General features: G+C 44.6%; 4 protein-coding genes across 8 annotated transcripts; 2 read left to right on the plus strand and 2 right to left on the minus strand.

Annotated features, from left to right (window-relative positions):
* Window positions 1-200: 200 nt before the first annotated feature.
* On the plus strand, window positions 201-5,156 carry LOC103979577 (transcription factor TGAL5-like). 3 transcript variants are annotated; one of them, XM_018823073.2, is made up of 13 exons: window positions 201-336; window positions 431-626; window positions 1,178-1,260; window positions 1,580-1,653; window positions 1,770-1,913; window positions 2,422-2,475; window positions 2,669-2,728; window positions 2,828-2,905; window positions 3,007-3,055; window positions 3,146-3,417; window positions 3,508-3,738; window positions 4,561-4,703; window positions 4,925-5,156. In XM_018823073.2, the coding sequence occupies exons 2-13, from the start codon at window positions 505-507 to the stop codon at window positions 5,019-5,021; spliced, it is 1,407 nt and encodes a 468-aa protein (XP_018678618.2). In that variant the 5' UTR covers window positions 201-336; window positions 431-504; the 3' UTR covers window positions 5,022-5,156. The 3 variants fall into 3 exon arrangements, with proteins under 3 accessions (XP_018678618.2, XP_009394026.2, XP_018678620.2); XM_009395751.3 differs by having other exon boundaries at window positions 1,773-1,913; XM_018823075.2 differs by lacking the exons at window positions 201-336; window positions 431-626 and having other exon boundaries at window positions 1,173-1,260; window positions 1,580-1,658; window positions 1,773-1,913.
* On the minus strand, window positions 5,077-6,925 carry LOC103979576 (bZIP transcription factor ABI5 homolog). 2 transcript variants are annotated; one of them, XM_009395750.3, is made up of 4 exons: window positions 5,650-6,923; window positions 5,473-5,544; window positions 5,372-5,401; window positions 5,077-5,305 (listed from the first exon to the last, which is right to left on the minus strand). In XM_009395750.3, the coding sequence occupies exons 1-4, from the start codon at window positions 6,898-6,900 to the stop codon at window positions 5,219-5,221; spliced, it is 1,440 nt and encodes a 479-aa protein (XP_009394025.3). In that variant the 5' UTR covers window positions 6,901-6,923; the 3' UTR covers window positions 5,077-5,218. The 2 variants fall into 2 exon arrangements, with proteins under 2 accessions (XP_009394025.3, XP_064993016.1); XM_065136944.1 differs by having other exon boundaries at window positions 5,077-5,401; window positions 5,650-6,925.
* A 1,473-nt stretch (window positions 6,926-8,398) lies between these two features.
* LOC135637850 (CEN-like protein 2) lies at window positions 8,399-9,382 on the plus strand. Its single transcript, XM_065150689.1, has 4 exons — window positions 8,399-8,625; window positions 8,709-8,770; window positions 8,859-8,899; window positions 8,981-9,382. Exons 1-4 carry the CDS (start codon window positions 8,422-8,424, stop codon window positions 9,196-9,198), a joined length of 525 nt encoding a protein of 174 aa, XP_065006761.1. The 5' UTR covers window positions 8,399-8,421; the 3' UTR covers window positions 9,199-9,382.
* A 3,347-nt stretch (window positions 9,383-12,729) lies between these two features.
* Window positions 12,730-13,914, minus strand: LOC135585049 (zinc finger A20 and AN1 domain-containing stress-associated protein 5-like). 2 transcript variants are annotated; one of them, XM_065136992.1, is made up of 2 exons: window positions 13,642-13,914; window positions 12,730-13,476 (listed from the first exon to the last, which is right to left on the minus strand). In XM_065136992.1, the coding sequence occupies exon 2, from the start codon at window positions 13,413-13,415 to the stop codon at window positions 12,900-12,902; it is 516 nt and encodes a 171-aa protein (XP_064993064.1). In that variant the 5' UTR covers window positions 13,416-13,476; window positions 13,642-13,914; the 3' UTR covers window positions 12,730-12,899. The 2 variants fall into 2 exon arrangements, with proteins under 2 accessions (XP_064993064.1, XP_064993057.1); XM_065136985.1 differs by having other exon boundaries at window positions 13,695-13,867.
* Between the last annotated feature and the right edge of the window lie 778 nt (window positions 13,915-14,692).

Here is a 14,692-nt window from a genome sequence, read left to right on the forward strand (position 1 = left end):
GAGACAGTACTTCTAGGGGCTTCCTGTCAAAAACTTTCCATTATTTTTCCTCTCTGTCTCTCTCTCTCATCTGTGTCCCCATAAAGTTTGCAGACAATCTCACAAGGACAAGATCTTCAATATAGTACTATGGATGAACACAAGGCTTGATATGATTACTATTCACAGGAGGAAAGATGAGAATCATAATGGACAGGGTCTATCAGATGATTCAGCTATACAAAAAGTACTAATATCCTAAGGTCATTTTGGAAGGATACTTCCATACAATTTTCTGCTTCTCTGTCTCTGTGCCTGGAAGAGTTCCTATTAATTTCGACCAACTTGTGCTTCCTGGTATCTTTGACTCCACACTGAAGCTTCTCTCAATTCATGCTAAAAGTTCTTTTTCTTAAGCTGTTCTAACCTTTCTTCTTGTTGATCACTACAGAAAGTAAAGTGTGCTTGTCGAAGCACCAAACAAGTTTGAGAGATCAGTATACGAAGGATCATCAAAGTTTCAGGATGGTGCAAGAGGGAGAAGAAACTTGGATTGCAGATCACAGAGTTGGAGAAACTGGCCTTTCTGATCCTCGACTTTCAACTCATGGAATTCATGGCACCACTCCAGCTGCAACTAAGTTCTTGTACTGTTCCTAAATTCTTTTTCTTTTAGTCCATGTTCATCATCTTCTTTCAAACTTATAATCTTTGAGATTTATAGTAGATCTTGGCCAGATCTCATTCATTCCTTCCAATACAATGTAAGTTTTACATATCACTGCAGATGTTTGATTTTATTCACAAAACAACTGCCTTTAAATGGGCAAGCACCATGGAAATACCAATTTCTAAATGGCAATGCCAATTTCTGCTGCTTTCCTTTTTTAACTTCATAACAATCTATTTGTTTTGTTCCACTCTTTATTGCATTAGACCTCTGCTCAACTATTTCATAAAGCTTTGGCCAATTCCATTTATGTGCTCTTCTCTGATTTCATTTGTCCATCCCCTTCTTTCTTCCACTTTCCTTGTCGATTACCTTTCTCTAATGTCATAAAGGAGAGGAGATCCATCCTACTACACCTTTGAGTCATTGAGTAGCAACTATTGTATAAACAAGGGGTAAAAACAACTTCCTTTTGCTTTGTTTCTATTGTAAATAGTATTTGATGTGTAAGATGGTTTGTCCATTCAGTGATCAGGAAGAAGCTTCTTATTTTGGGGGTCTGGAGGAGGCTCTTATGGATGGAGTAGATGGCATAAGAGAAACTGAAGACAGTAAGTGTAGCTTTCTCTCTCTCTCTCTCTCTCTCCATAACTTTAACCACATCACCAGTAGATTTATTTGAGCCCCACTACGATAAGAGGTTTTGCCTCTTAGACCACAATGATCATGTGAATCCAGGAAAATTAAATGCTATGACTCCCCATAGATAGAATCCTCTCCCATCTCAAGCTTATTGAAGTATTCTACTAACTCTTTGCAACACCTACAAAAGGAAGGAATAAGTTCCTTTTCAAGTACTGTCACCTGCTTCTTCATTTCTTTCTCACTTTGAGATATCTTCTTCATCTTGTGCATCTCATGCTCTTGCAGCTTTTCTCACAGCCAGACCCCCAACACTTCAGATCTTCCCATCATGGCCAATGAGATTCCAGCAATCTCCCAGAGTAAGGTCTTGCCTCTTTTGACTTGGGTTTCTGGTGTGGAAGTAGGTATGGCATCATCCAAAATGAGATGGGATTGCTGTTTCATTTAGTCTTTATGGTGCATGCTTTGATTCCAGCAGGGGAGTTTGTGGTCAGCAAGGAGCAGTGCTTCAAGCTCAGCTCAAAACACTGCATCTCATCCAGAATCAGACAATCCAGCAAGCAGAATGGCCTCTTCAGACCTGTGTGCTGACCACAAGCAGCAACAAGAGGTGATGATGGTGAGTGGTGCTTCCGGAGTAACAACTGTTCGATTGCTTTGTTCATCAGTAGCTCAATTCCCTAGATAACAAAGTTCAAACCTGAGCCATGCATTTACCTCCTCAACAAGACCATACTCACCTCAATAGCTCCTGACTCTCTTGGCCTCAGTTCTTGCTCTCTTTCCCAAGTTTGCTTCTGTTTCTTGATGCAGATGAGTTCTGACATGACCAAGTTCATTGTTTCTACTGTAGCAATTTTGCATCTTCAACAGTGTCAACTGTAGGGTTTCATTTTTCTGGGTAATGATATTTAAATTAGTAAGGAAAAGTTTGGCATCTACCATTCACATCCATCCAGTTGAAAAATCACATTTATCTTTGTTCTCTCCTCAGCTTTTGAGTTTGCTTAAGGGTAAATATGCTGATACCTGTCATTATCCGACCTTCACTACTACATTCTGCCAACACGCAAAAATATGCTCTTTGACTTCGGGCAAAACAACATAGTTTGTGTTGCATGTTTCAGAGAAAGATGACTGGTTCAACTGCAAGGAAAGATGGAAAGGTACTTGATCCTAAGGTACTCTCTCTCTCTCTCTCTCTCTCTCTCTCCAAGAAAAAGTGAAGAAAAAGTTCCTTCTGCACAGTGACAGTGTAATATGTATATATTCATCCTCTCATTATTGATCATAAACTATAAATTTCTTCGTTTTTATGGAATAAATGGTTTTCTTTGATGTAAACGGACTCACTTCTTTAGATCTTCTTATCAGAGATTAAGGCGATTAGCTCAGAATCGTGAGGCAGCAAGGAAGAGCCGCCTGAGGAAAAAGGTGCACTCCTCAAATCAATCTCCCATAAGAAACAACATCATTATCTTGGTTTAATATATTATTATTATTATTATGCATCGAGTTATCCGAAATAAACAGGCTTACGTGCAACAATTAGAGACCAGCAGAATTAGGCTGCAGCAGCTCGAGCAAGATCTACATAGTGCAAGATTACAGGTCGGGAATTTATCCTTTGGTGGTGGAACTCTTAGCTCAGTCTTCTTTTGGATCATCATCCCATCTCTTACAGTGGTTCTTCTATGCTCGTTTGTTGTTAGGGTGTGTTCTTAGGAGTCGCAGGCTGTGCAAATGGATCTACGAGTTCCAGTAAGAAGCTGCTTCCTCATTGATTTCAGCATGGTTTGCTTCTACGCGTTTACTGTAGATCTCGTTCTTCTTCTTGCTTCGGTGCTGCAGGCGCTGCGATGTTCGACATGGAGTATGCTCGATGGTTGGATGAGAACTGCAAACACATGTCGGGGCTTCAAGGTGCGATACAAGCTCACCTTCCTGATGGCGACCTCGGTGTCATTGTAGACCAGTGCGCCGCGCACTACGACGAGCTCTTCCGGCTGAAAGCCATCGTCGTCAAGTCCGACGTGCTCTACCTCTTGAACGGGGCATGGAGGACTCCGGCAGAGCGCTGCTTCCTGTGGATGGGCGGATTCAGGCCCTCCGAGCTTCTCAAGGTGAAAAAAGATCCTCCTCTATCCCTTCTCGATGCAGCGATTCCATTGCAGAAGCATGATTCCTGCTTCCTTGCTGATGAGCTGGAGTAGATGGTGGTGGCTCAGCTGGATCCGCTGACGGAGCAGCAGTTCATGGGGATCTGCAACCTCCAGCAATCGTCACAGCAGGCGGAGGAGGCGCTCTCGCAGGGCCTCGAGCAGCTCCACCATTCATTGGCTGACGCCATTGCCGGTGGCTTCCTCAGCAATGGCGTGGCCGATGGAAGCTATATGGTGATCGCATTAGGGAAGCTCGACAACCTCGAAGGACTAGTCCGCCAGGTTTTTACTGTGTCTACTTAGGTGTTACTGAAAGCAAACAGATCAGCATGTGATACATCTAATATATGTTAAATATAATACATGAATAGAATAAGATAGAAAAAGTATATTAGTAAGAAGGCCATTTGATTTCTAATCATAAGGAATGGCTTTCTTTTTTTGGTTTTAGGTAAAGAACAGATCCAAAATGCTCCATAAGAAAACCCTAACAGAAGCTATTTGGATTATACATTGCCTTGTGCATTAAAGTTAGGAACAGTTGCTGTCCAAAAACAGTAGTAAGAAAAGGACTGAGCTCCTAATCTTCCTATCCAATATAGATTGATAGATCTATCATAACATTCTGTGTATAGGATTAGAGAAACCCTAAAAGAGAAGTAAGGGATATTTATGTTTTTTTTTTCTAATATTAATTTGATCATGTCAACAAGGTGAGTATTACTCAAAATGTTTAAGCTAAAGTTGATAATAATACACTCATCAAACTTTTATAAGTCAATCTTAATCTTGTTCACTTCTTATAGGACTAATTTAGAGTATTATAAATATATTATAAATTATTGTTGGTTCTCTTTTCAGTAATTCTTTTTTTTTCTAAATCTTAACTCTCACATCATATTATGATTTATAAATTAATAATGAGACCGAGTTAAATTGGTCGAGATTCATTTATATCAAATTTAACGTAAATTCAATCCAAAAATGTTAAGCTTTTGTATGGAACTCATATATATCAGTTGACAATTCTCAATGCTATTTTTAGTCCTCTATCAATATTTATTTTGTTGATAGACGACCCCAAAGTTATATGACTGTGTGCAGGCTGATAAGTTGAGACAACAGAGCTTACACCAATTGCGCAGCCTCTTCACCACCATACAAGCAGCCAAATGTTTCCTAGCAATCGGAGAGTACTACGCTCGCCTGCGTGCTCTCAGCTCGCTATGGGCGTCTCGGCCACGAGAGTAAGCTCATACTCTTCTTCCAGACTTGATCCATGGCTTTGCTTTGTATGACAGATGCCTACCATCGATGAAATCATGATCACTTCATCATTGTCTTTTTGAATGACAGATGCATGCCTTCTCTTTTTGACTGATAGATTGTTGATGCATGCCTTCTCTATCATCGGGTGGAAAGCCATGGCACACCTAATCATTTATTGCTTACTCTATCTTCTCCACAGGAGCTTGATCAGAAACGATGGTGTTGTCTCTACATCGACAGACCTGCAAATCGTTCATCAACCACTGCAAAATCATTTTCCATATTTGCCTCTTTGAGCTCATTCTCATGAGAAAGAGAGAGAGAGAGAGAGACTGTTGCTGATCATGGCTATTGAACAATGTGTGCATGTATTATATGTACAAATAACAAGGGGAAGCATATGCTAACAGCAAATTGCTTGATCGAGATGGCATACACACACTATATAGCTAAGACAGGAGATTAGAACTGTCGGAGGTATGCTCGAAGGCCGTCACCATGTGCAGCTGTTGCAGGGACGCAGCTTCCTCACTGCCTTCTGCACATTTATCCGCGACTGCTCTGTCATAGACTCCAGCAGCTGCAGACAAATGGAGAGCAAATTAGTAGGAAGCATGGAGAGCACAGCTGCGTTCCAGCGGCTCACCAGTTGCGTCCTTGACGCCATTGCCGTTCTCTGCAGAGAGTGTTACTCGTTATTAGCACCCAATGGTAGCAGATGTTATCAATGCGAACTTGATCATTCACCTGCTCTTCTCTCAGCCGGGCATTCTCCTCTTTCAGCACGTTCAGCTCCGCCTCCAGCTCCACTGTGTATGCCTGTGCGTATTGCTTCTCATTTGTAAGGATTACGGGCTCGGCACTCGCAGTGTTGCTATGACGGACGTGATGCGAGAGCAACTCGGTAGAGCTCAAGAAATGTACCTGCTTTCTGGCGCGAGACCTGGCGGCGGACTCCCTGTTCTTGATCATCCTCCTCTGCCGCCGCTCCACCACCTTGTCCACCGTTTCCCCGTCCCCCGGTCGCTTCCTTCCGACGCCGCCTACGCTTCTCGGCAGGTCGGCTCCGTACCCTGACACCGAGTTGTCCACCTGTCCTCTCGCCATTCCATCCGACGACAACGGGCTCGCAGGTGACCCTACCACCGCGGCCGCCGCCGCCCCCAACACTTGCTCGTCGACGTACCCTGCCACGCCCACCATGTGGCCGAAACCGGTCATCTCATACTGCTGCGCCGCGGAGGGGGGCGGCGCCATCGGCTGCGGGTGGGGCGATGGCGCTCCTTGCCCGCCGTGTCCTTCCCGGACCACCCCGGCCTTTACGAGGAAGTCCTCGAGCGTCATCTCCCCGAAGGTCGGCTGACGACAGGCGTTCCCGACGCCGTCCGGGTGGACCTGCTCTACGCGGTGGGACCGGCGAGCCGCGTTCCGGTGGATCTCCGCCCACACCTCGTCCACCGTCTTCCTGGAGAGCGGCGCCGGGAGAGTGAGCGACCCCTGCCGATGGAGCGCCGCCGCCGCCTCCACTACTTGACCCCCTGCGGTGCTGTCGGCCAGGTTGCTGGCCTGCGCTTGGCTGTTGCTGCTGTCGTTGTTGGCGTTGGCCGCTGCAGCTTGTATATCCTCGACGTTGCAGATGCTGGTGAGGAAGCCATCCATGGACCCGAAGGTCTTGCGGGGCTCGCACACCGCGTTCTGGATCTCGTCGCAGGTGAGGGAATAGATAGAGGTCTGCGCCATCAAGGCGAACCCGAGGTCGAGCTCCCGGTCTGCCGGGTCAGCCGTTTGATCCCTCTCTTCCGGCCGGATAAGCTGGCGATGGCCCCGGTCCGGATCTCGATGCCCGGACGTCATCTCCGCGTCCTCCGACGTCATCTTCCTGCTCTCCGATGGAGACGCCACGTCGGCGCGCGTGCTCCACCCTGTTGCAAAACGGCAACTTGGAGCTTCGGCTTCACTGTGGAGTAAAAATAAACGAGGAAAATGACGATTTTGGCAGAGAATATTGAGCGCTTTGTATTTCTGAGCCACGAAGCAAGCAAAAGAGCGGCTTTCCGTCGGTCGACAGTGGCGGGCGCGACTCCGGGCTGGCTCGGCCGCGCTCGACATTGATATCTCAGAACTACAATGATATATACTACAGAGAGAGCGCAGCATGAGCCCATGTGGGCCCATCCGTGGCCCAAAACAAACATATGGTACTTCTACCAAGGCAGCAAAAGCTGCCTTCTTCGCCAGTTGGGTTCCACCACCCATCCTGCGAACCCCAGAACAAGAAGAGAGCAGTGAAAGCGTTCAATGCGGGAGAGAGGATTCGTCATCGTAAAGACAGTATATCCTCTTTCCATCAAAAAAACACTATCGGAAACAAGAAGCAGCAGTATATCCTCTTTCCAAGGCGAGAAAGACTTCGGCAAAGAGAGTTCCGGCGAGATTACCTTGGCCATGATCACCACTAACACCTCCTCCTCGGGAGGAACCGGCCGCTGCTACAGGTGGCACCCGCGAGACTTCGGCGCTCGCCTGGCTCCCGCGCGACCCAGCACGCAACGAGCCACCGTTATCCCCTGCGCAAGCGAAGCGCGGGGGGGCCCGCTGGGAACGGCAGTCAACTACAAAAGCCGGTCCGTCATAAATGAAAGGCGAGGAGCATCGACACGTACGAGACACGTGTCGAGCATGGGAAACTCCCAGCGCAGCGAGACAGGGAAGCTCACAATGTTAATACGTGTGCCTCGCACGTGATGTTATGGGCCTAACGTAGCAATTAGCCAACCATCTCTGATCATCCAACATTAATGCACGTATTAACATTGTGACATAGACGAGTTAGACATTAGTCTTGTATTGTTAAGAACTAGAATTATTTTCATGATCGTAGTATTATCGACCAGTTTAATTTAATTTTAGGATTTGATTAAATTAATCATCAATAAATTAGTATCTTTATCTCAATTTCGATCGATTTAAATAATTCTTAAAAAATAAATGTGAACCTGTTCTTGGGTGCACTTTAGACCAACTTTCTCGCAAAAACCTCCGATATGATCTATATATATATATATATATATGTATATGTATATATGTATGTATGTATGTATATATATATATACATATTTGCTTCATATATTCCTCTGACTAAGATTACATTATGCGAAGTGGCAACTCCATTAACCCTATCCATCAGTTTGGAATTTGGGTGGAGAACTCGCATGGAGATATGTGCAAACGTTCAACATCGACAACCATAAATGGAAACTGCCACCCTCTTCCTTTTCCCGATTAAGATCCACCATGATCACTTTCAATGAGATGACACCACGGCACCAGCATCAATCTGTAAAGAATGGAGTCTTTCTCTCTCCTTTATTCCATGGAGAATATAGCCAGTCATGGCAAGTTCCTCCTTCCATGACAATGAAGTTTCGGAAGGTCCGTCCATCACCAACCTCAATGAGTTCCGCACCTTTTGCCTTAATGGAAAAAGGTGGGCTCTCATATGTTTCACGAGACAGAGAGATGCAGATGACTGCCTTGTGTTCTTCCAAAGCCTTTGTATTCTTTACAGGAAGATGCTTTCTTTTCCTTTCTCTTTGTTCTCCTCTCATCTTTGCCAGGAATCACATTGGTGTATATACAGAGGGCACCTGCTTTCTTTGTCCAACGCAAACCAGTCCTCCTCTTCCGAGCACAGCAATGGCGAGGGTGCCGTCGGATCCTCTGGTCGTGGGGATGGTGATCGGAGAAGTCATCGACTCGTTCAGCCCGAGCGTGAAGATGACGGTGACCTACAACTCCAACAAGCTGGTCTGCAACGGCCATGAGTTCTTCCCCTCGGCCGTGGTGTCCAAGCCCAGGGTGGAGGTCCAAGGTGGTGATATGAGGTCCTTCTTCACGCTGGTACGTACGTACGTACACCATACGTCCTTCGGTAGAGCCTCTCCAACTGCTCGCCATTGAAGCTGTTGCTTCTGCTATGGCAGGTGATGACAGACCCAGATGTGCCAGGCCCTAGCGATCCGTACCTTAGGGAGCATGTCCACTGGTAGGTCATGTCACACACTTGAGATTTAGACGACGAAAGAGATAGAACGGTGCTAATCAACCGTCTGGCTTTGTTGATCGACATGCAGGATCGTGAGTGACATCCCTGGCACGACTGATGCATCTTTCGGTGAGCCTTCTCCCCTCTCCGTTGTTCTGTTGTTTGTGTCCCTGCACTCTACTGTGTTTGACATGTGGAGAGGGATGTCAGGGAAGGAGATGGTGAGCTACGAGAGCCCCAGGCCCAACATCGGCATCCACCGCTTCGTGTTCGTGCTCTTCCAGCAGAAGAGGAGGCAGTCGGTGACGCTGCCGGCCTCGAGAGACCACTTCAGCACCCGCCGGTTCGCGCAGGAGAACGACCTCGGCCTCCCCGTCGCCGCCGTCTACTTCAACGCCCAGAGGGAGACCGCCGCGCGCAGGCGCTGATGACGGTGCCTCCACACGTACTCTCTCTAGCTGCATGATGACTAATGACTGTGTGATGCCCCTAAATAAGCCGCCGCCGCCGCCGCCGCTGCTGCTGTTGTTGATGATGATGATGTTGTTGATGTCTTCCTTGGAAGTAGAAGTGGAGTGGATGTATATTATTATGCTAAAGATCTTTGTGTTCAAAGCTGTGTTATAGATGAGGATATCAGCTCAACAAAACTCTCCATCTTTTACTTTCTTCTCATCTTATCTGAGATATAGACTTTGAGCTATTATAATAAATGAATTTTAAGTCACTCATGATATATTATTTATCATTTTATATGTTTTCATGTGTTATAGTCCTAAGTATTAATTTTGGTAATTGTTATATTAGATGGTGAATGCTATTTTATTTTTTATTATTTTTCATTTGTTAGTTTATAATATGTTACATGATTATTCACATATATTATTGACATGTATTATAGTTCGATTAGGTAGGTTTTGAAGGAGTTTTACTAGATAGATTTTTGGGCACAAATGTAGGAAATACAAATATGAAAACTATGGATTTCAAAAAAGGAAAGCAAATGTCTGATTCATTATGGTAGAAGCTGTAGAGGTATTTCTTAATTACTTTGAATTAAATAATATGAGAAATTTAACTCCAAGTTTATTAATTGATATTTATAATATCTTTTTGCAATTAAAGTTTGACTATCCTCATACTCAAAGCATGACAAAATGGATGCTACAATCAATTAATTCAAAATGGAGGAACTTCAAATTCGTTCATTATGATAGCTAGAATTATATATCTTATCATTTGAAAAATATTCCTAATATAATTAATAGAGATTAATGGGCAAATCTTATTACTCATTATAACTCTAAGGGCAGGTATATCATACTCTTAAATTCATTTCAATAAAAAAATTTGTATTATTTTGTGTATGTAAATATATTAATTTATGGTATTTAAAACATATTTTCATAATAGCAAGAGAGAAATAAAGTCAACATATCAAAAACAAAAATCACATAGTTTAGGGAAGAAAAGGATTTTTATATTAGGTTGTTATACTTTTATACCTCTTATAAAAATAATTTTTATGAAAATAAATTTTCATAAACATTTGATGTATTTTTATATTTATTAACAGTATTATTTTTATGTTTTGCTAGGAAGCTAATATTTTTATTATTAATCATGAAAGAAAAAATGATAAGATATATATAGACGAGAGCGCAAGTGTCGTCTTCTCCATCGATGACATTAAATATATGTAAATCAATAATTAAATTTATAAGTACCATAACACTAAATATATGTAAGTCAACAATTGAATTTATCAGCACCAATCAAAACTATCGACGATAGGGAAAGGGGGGTAAAGAGGAAGTAGAGGAATGCTATAAGGGAAGAACATCACAACTATCAACGATAGGGAGGGGAGGGTGGAGAAGAAGCAAGGGAAGGCTAATGATTTTGCACGATAGTAAATCGATATGAGAATAACCGTCAATGATAGGAGGGAGGGGGTAAAGAGGAAATATGGGACGATTAACTATTTTACAACAATAGGAAACCGATAAGAGGATAGCCATTGATGATAGGAGGAGGGAGCAAAGAGGAAGCAAGGGAATATTATGAGTGAACGATAATGAGATTGACATGAGGGAATGATGTCATAATCATCAGCAATAAAGGAAGGGGTGTAGAGAGGAAGCATGAGGACACTATGAGGAAATAACAATAGAATTAGTATGGGGAATGATGTCATAGCCATCAATGATAGGGGGAGGGGGTGGAGAGGAAGCAATGGAAGGCTAATGATTTTATGATGATAGTAAACCAAGCGTGAGGATAGTTGTCGATAATAAGGGGGAGGGGCGTGAAGAGAAAGTAGGAGAAGGTGCCAAGAATAATCCGTCGATGGTAATTGATTCCTAACAATCCATCAATGGCAGCGGGCAAATTGTGAGATTGTTGATTGTTCCTAAAACTATATAATTTCTAACCAAAAAAAAAAATCTTAAAATAGATGAAAAATGAAGAAGAACATAAAGAGTAGAATGGAAGAATAAGATCATCGTATCTTATTCAAGGATTCTTAATTAACACGCGATCCTACAAGGATGCATTGTTTTGTTGGGAGAGGAGGCAGAAGATGTCGAGCAAATAGAGAAGTATGGGTTATAAAAATATTCTACGTTTATTTTTCTTTTGACGGTTTCTTAATAATTGTGATCTATAAGGTACTGTAGTTTTTAAAGGCTATATAAAAGTATTAAAGTTAATGTAACATATATCAAAACTACAACAATAATACATTGTTTTGGCCGAAAAAAAAAAAAAAAAACTGCAACTAATACTGCATTGTAAAATATTACTTGCTATAGTGAATCTTAGTTTTATCGTCCTTGGTGTGCCAAGTCCAGCTTAAGGAATTTAAAACGAAGAGGCAACTTGTCCATTCACATTGGGTTCACGAACCTTAGTTCATCGGGGTCACAAATTGTGAAGTTGTTTTTCCTCTACAAGCTCTTTCGAATGATGGAAAGAGGCAGCGGAGATTCTTCGACGATCCTCATTTGACGTTCGAGTCTGTAAGGATATTTTCGAGGGTTGGGATTCTAGGGAGCTTCGAGTATATAAGCTTAAGATCAAGCTTAATACGAGTGAATGTGTGAGCGATTGGGGAGAGGCTTCACGTATCTTTAGTGATAATTGAGGGTATCTTGTGACGACGGGATGGCATCTGAGAGGACAGTAGCGTTGGCCTGGGGAGTAGCACTTGGCAGAGAGAGAGATGATGTCTACTGTTCACTTGGCATAGGAGTGACCTATGTTGCAAAGGATGAAGAAGCAATACCTGATGCTCGATACATATTATTTGGTTTGCCACCCAATATATAACATGATAGCTCACGTCCCTCCCAAACTGAGACGGGTGTCGATCTGAAAGTTGCCGATGTGGATAGGTATCATTACGAGATTCACACGTTATATTCTCCCTCGTCACTTAGATTGTTCTATACATTCTTCTTCTGACACGAAAGAAAAAGAAAGAAACATAAATAATAATCTATTTGTGTCCGGAGATGCAAAGCTTGCGGTAGGTAGAAACGTGGTTGATATGGGACGGGCAAACTCATCGTCTTCTTTTATGTAGTAATGGTTTCGATCGCTGGGACGAGTCTCCCATCGTCGTCATCGTCACGGCTGCCGTATTCATTCCTCTTCTTTCACAAGTTCATTGCACCTCACCTTCAATCAAAGATTACACCTTAGATTTTGTGTCCGCGTTATGGTTGTTGGGGAGATTGACGTTGTCGTTTCTCGCATTTAAGAGAGTAAATCTTCAATATGATTTATTCTTTTTTCATTATTTTTTTGGATTAAAAATGAGAGTGAAAAGGAGGAAATGGAATTGAGTAGGGTGATTATAGAGGACATTTATCCTAAAATTTGTTCCAAATAAACCATTAAAATCATCAAGAAATGCACGTGATGAGCAACGTATTTTGGTATACACTGAAGCAGGATCAATTCATCAAGCTTTATTAACCGAAGAGGGCGAGATGGAGAGTGAAGCAGAGAGTCGATGGACATGATTCCAATACAAGTTGTAGGGATGCATCGTTCGCCGGCAACGGCAACTGCGGACACCGTCATGCCCATCTCTTATACGACGCGGAGAGACGGCGCCGGCTTAGATCTTGCGCAGCTTGTCGGCCTTGACGATGGGGTTGGCGAGCGCGATGGCCTCCCGGCCCGCCGCCTTGTAATCGAAGGAACACGCGTGCCGCTCCGGGTACCGGTGCTCCCCGCAGTAGGTCGCCCCGCATCGGCACGGGAACCCCGTCAGCCCCACCCTCTTCCGGCACGACGCGCACCGGTTCGGCCGTCGCGCCGGCGGCGCCTCTGCACCGGCCGCCGCCACCGATGCCGCGGCGCTCCCTGAAGGCCCCTCCGGAGGGACAGTTACGGCGATCGGGCCACAGGAGGAGGACGGAGGAGCGGCGACGGCCGAGGAGGCGGCGGCAGAGGGCGGCGGCGGGGAGAGGGATCTCTCGACCGCGATCATGGCGGAGGCGGCCTGCTCCTCCTTGAGGCGGAGGTCGCGGTAACACTTGGAGCAGAGGTTGAGGGTGGCGGGGCTCCCGAAGAAGCCGCAGTTGTTGGCGCACAGCCGGTGGCCATCCTGGCATCGCTGTTCCTCCGCCATCGTCCTGCCTCTTCTTTCTCCCTTCCGATCGATCAATCCAAACAAACAAAAGGCACGAATTCTGCACCAAATCAACCAACAAGCCTCAGATAACGAAGAACAACGACCGAGATCTGCCTCTAGGGTTCCGGACAAGATCAAGACGTCAAGGCAAAGAAAGAATCGCGGATCAGAAGAAATCGATCATGCTTCAATATTAAGTCAGGAATAGCGTGAAGAACCAAACCTAATCGACTACTTTTTCCCAAAAGAAAGAGAAGGTCGAAAGAAGAAACCGACCTCGACAGATCCGATCGCCCTCTCTCCCTCGCTCCTTTTCTCTTCCTCTCAATAAAAGGAGGAGAAAAAGACGGAAATTGAAGCGGTATAAACCCACCAGCACCACTACGGAAACAATATGACGCCTTTTTTGACGCTGGCTTGGCCTTGCGGTTCATTATATAGAAGAAGAGATGAGGAAATGCCACCCGAGTGGCTGATTTATTACGATGGAGCCACCGACGCTTAAAGGAGGCGGGCGGACGGGGTCAGCATGGTGACGGCATGTGTTGGCCACCGTATCGTCGAAGGTGCGCGAAGGATATAGACGAGGCAAAGAAAAGGTCACCAAGGCGTGTCCGCGTCGACGCGGTGGCGTGACCACTCTTGTGGTTCCGTCTTCGACGGAGGGTTAATGTGGTAATTGAACTGCTTCGAGTCAAAATATGCCGTCGGTCAAAATGACGAGCACTCCCGTGGCTTCGTTTCCATCGCCACCGCCGTTCGGTCAAACGGTCAAACGCAAAGATGGCTGCGGTTGGGCTTTCCTACGCACGCGCATACGCGTACTGTAACGATCATGTCGTCGCATACACGTAAATTTAACGGATTGCAAACGGCAAGTCAAAGGCGACAACGTATGACTTTTACACCGTAGTCACATGTATAGCATGTCAACATAATGTCACCACAGAAAAGGCCTAAATAAAACGCATGCCTTCGAAATAACGAAGCAAACATGTATTTGTTTCCTTTTTTTTAAAGCATAAATAATTGGTAAATCTTCTATGCATGAACTCCGTGTCGGCGGAGTGGACAAGGCAGAGGGGACCTCGGTAGGTTGGACGTGTCGACGGGACACCCACGATTGCACCCGACTATTTACCATCCGCCACGTTGACAGCAACCTTTTAACAACTTCGTATCAGTTGAATACTCCTTGAAACCCGACGAATACGTCTTTCTCCAGCTAATCATTACCTACCCGCTACCTACGTGGTGGTGACATGGGAAAAGCT

Source organism: Musa acuminata, chromosome BXJ1-3 (assembly GCF_036884655.1).
Source record: "Musa acuminata AAA Group cultivar baxijiao chromosome BXJ1-3, Cavendish_Baxijiao_AAA, whole genome shotgun sequence".
Lineage (NCBI taxonomy): Eukaryota > Viridiplantae > Streptophyta > Magnoliopsida > Zingiberales > Musaceae > Musa > Musa acuminata.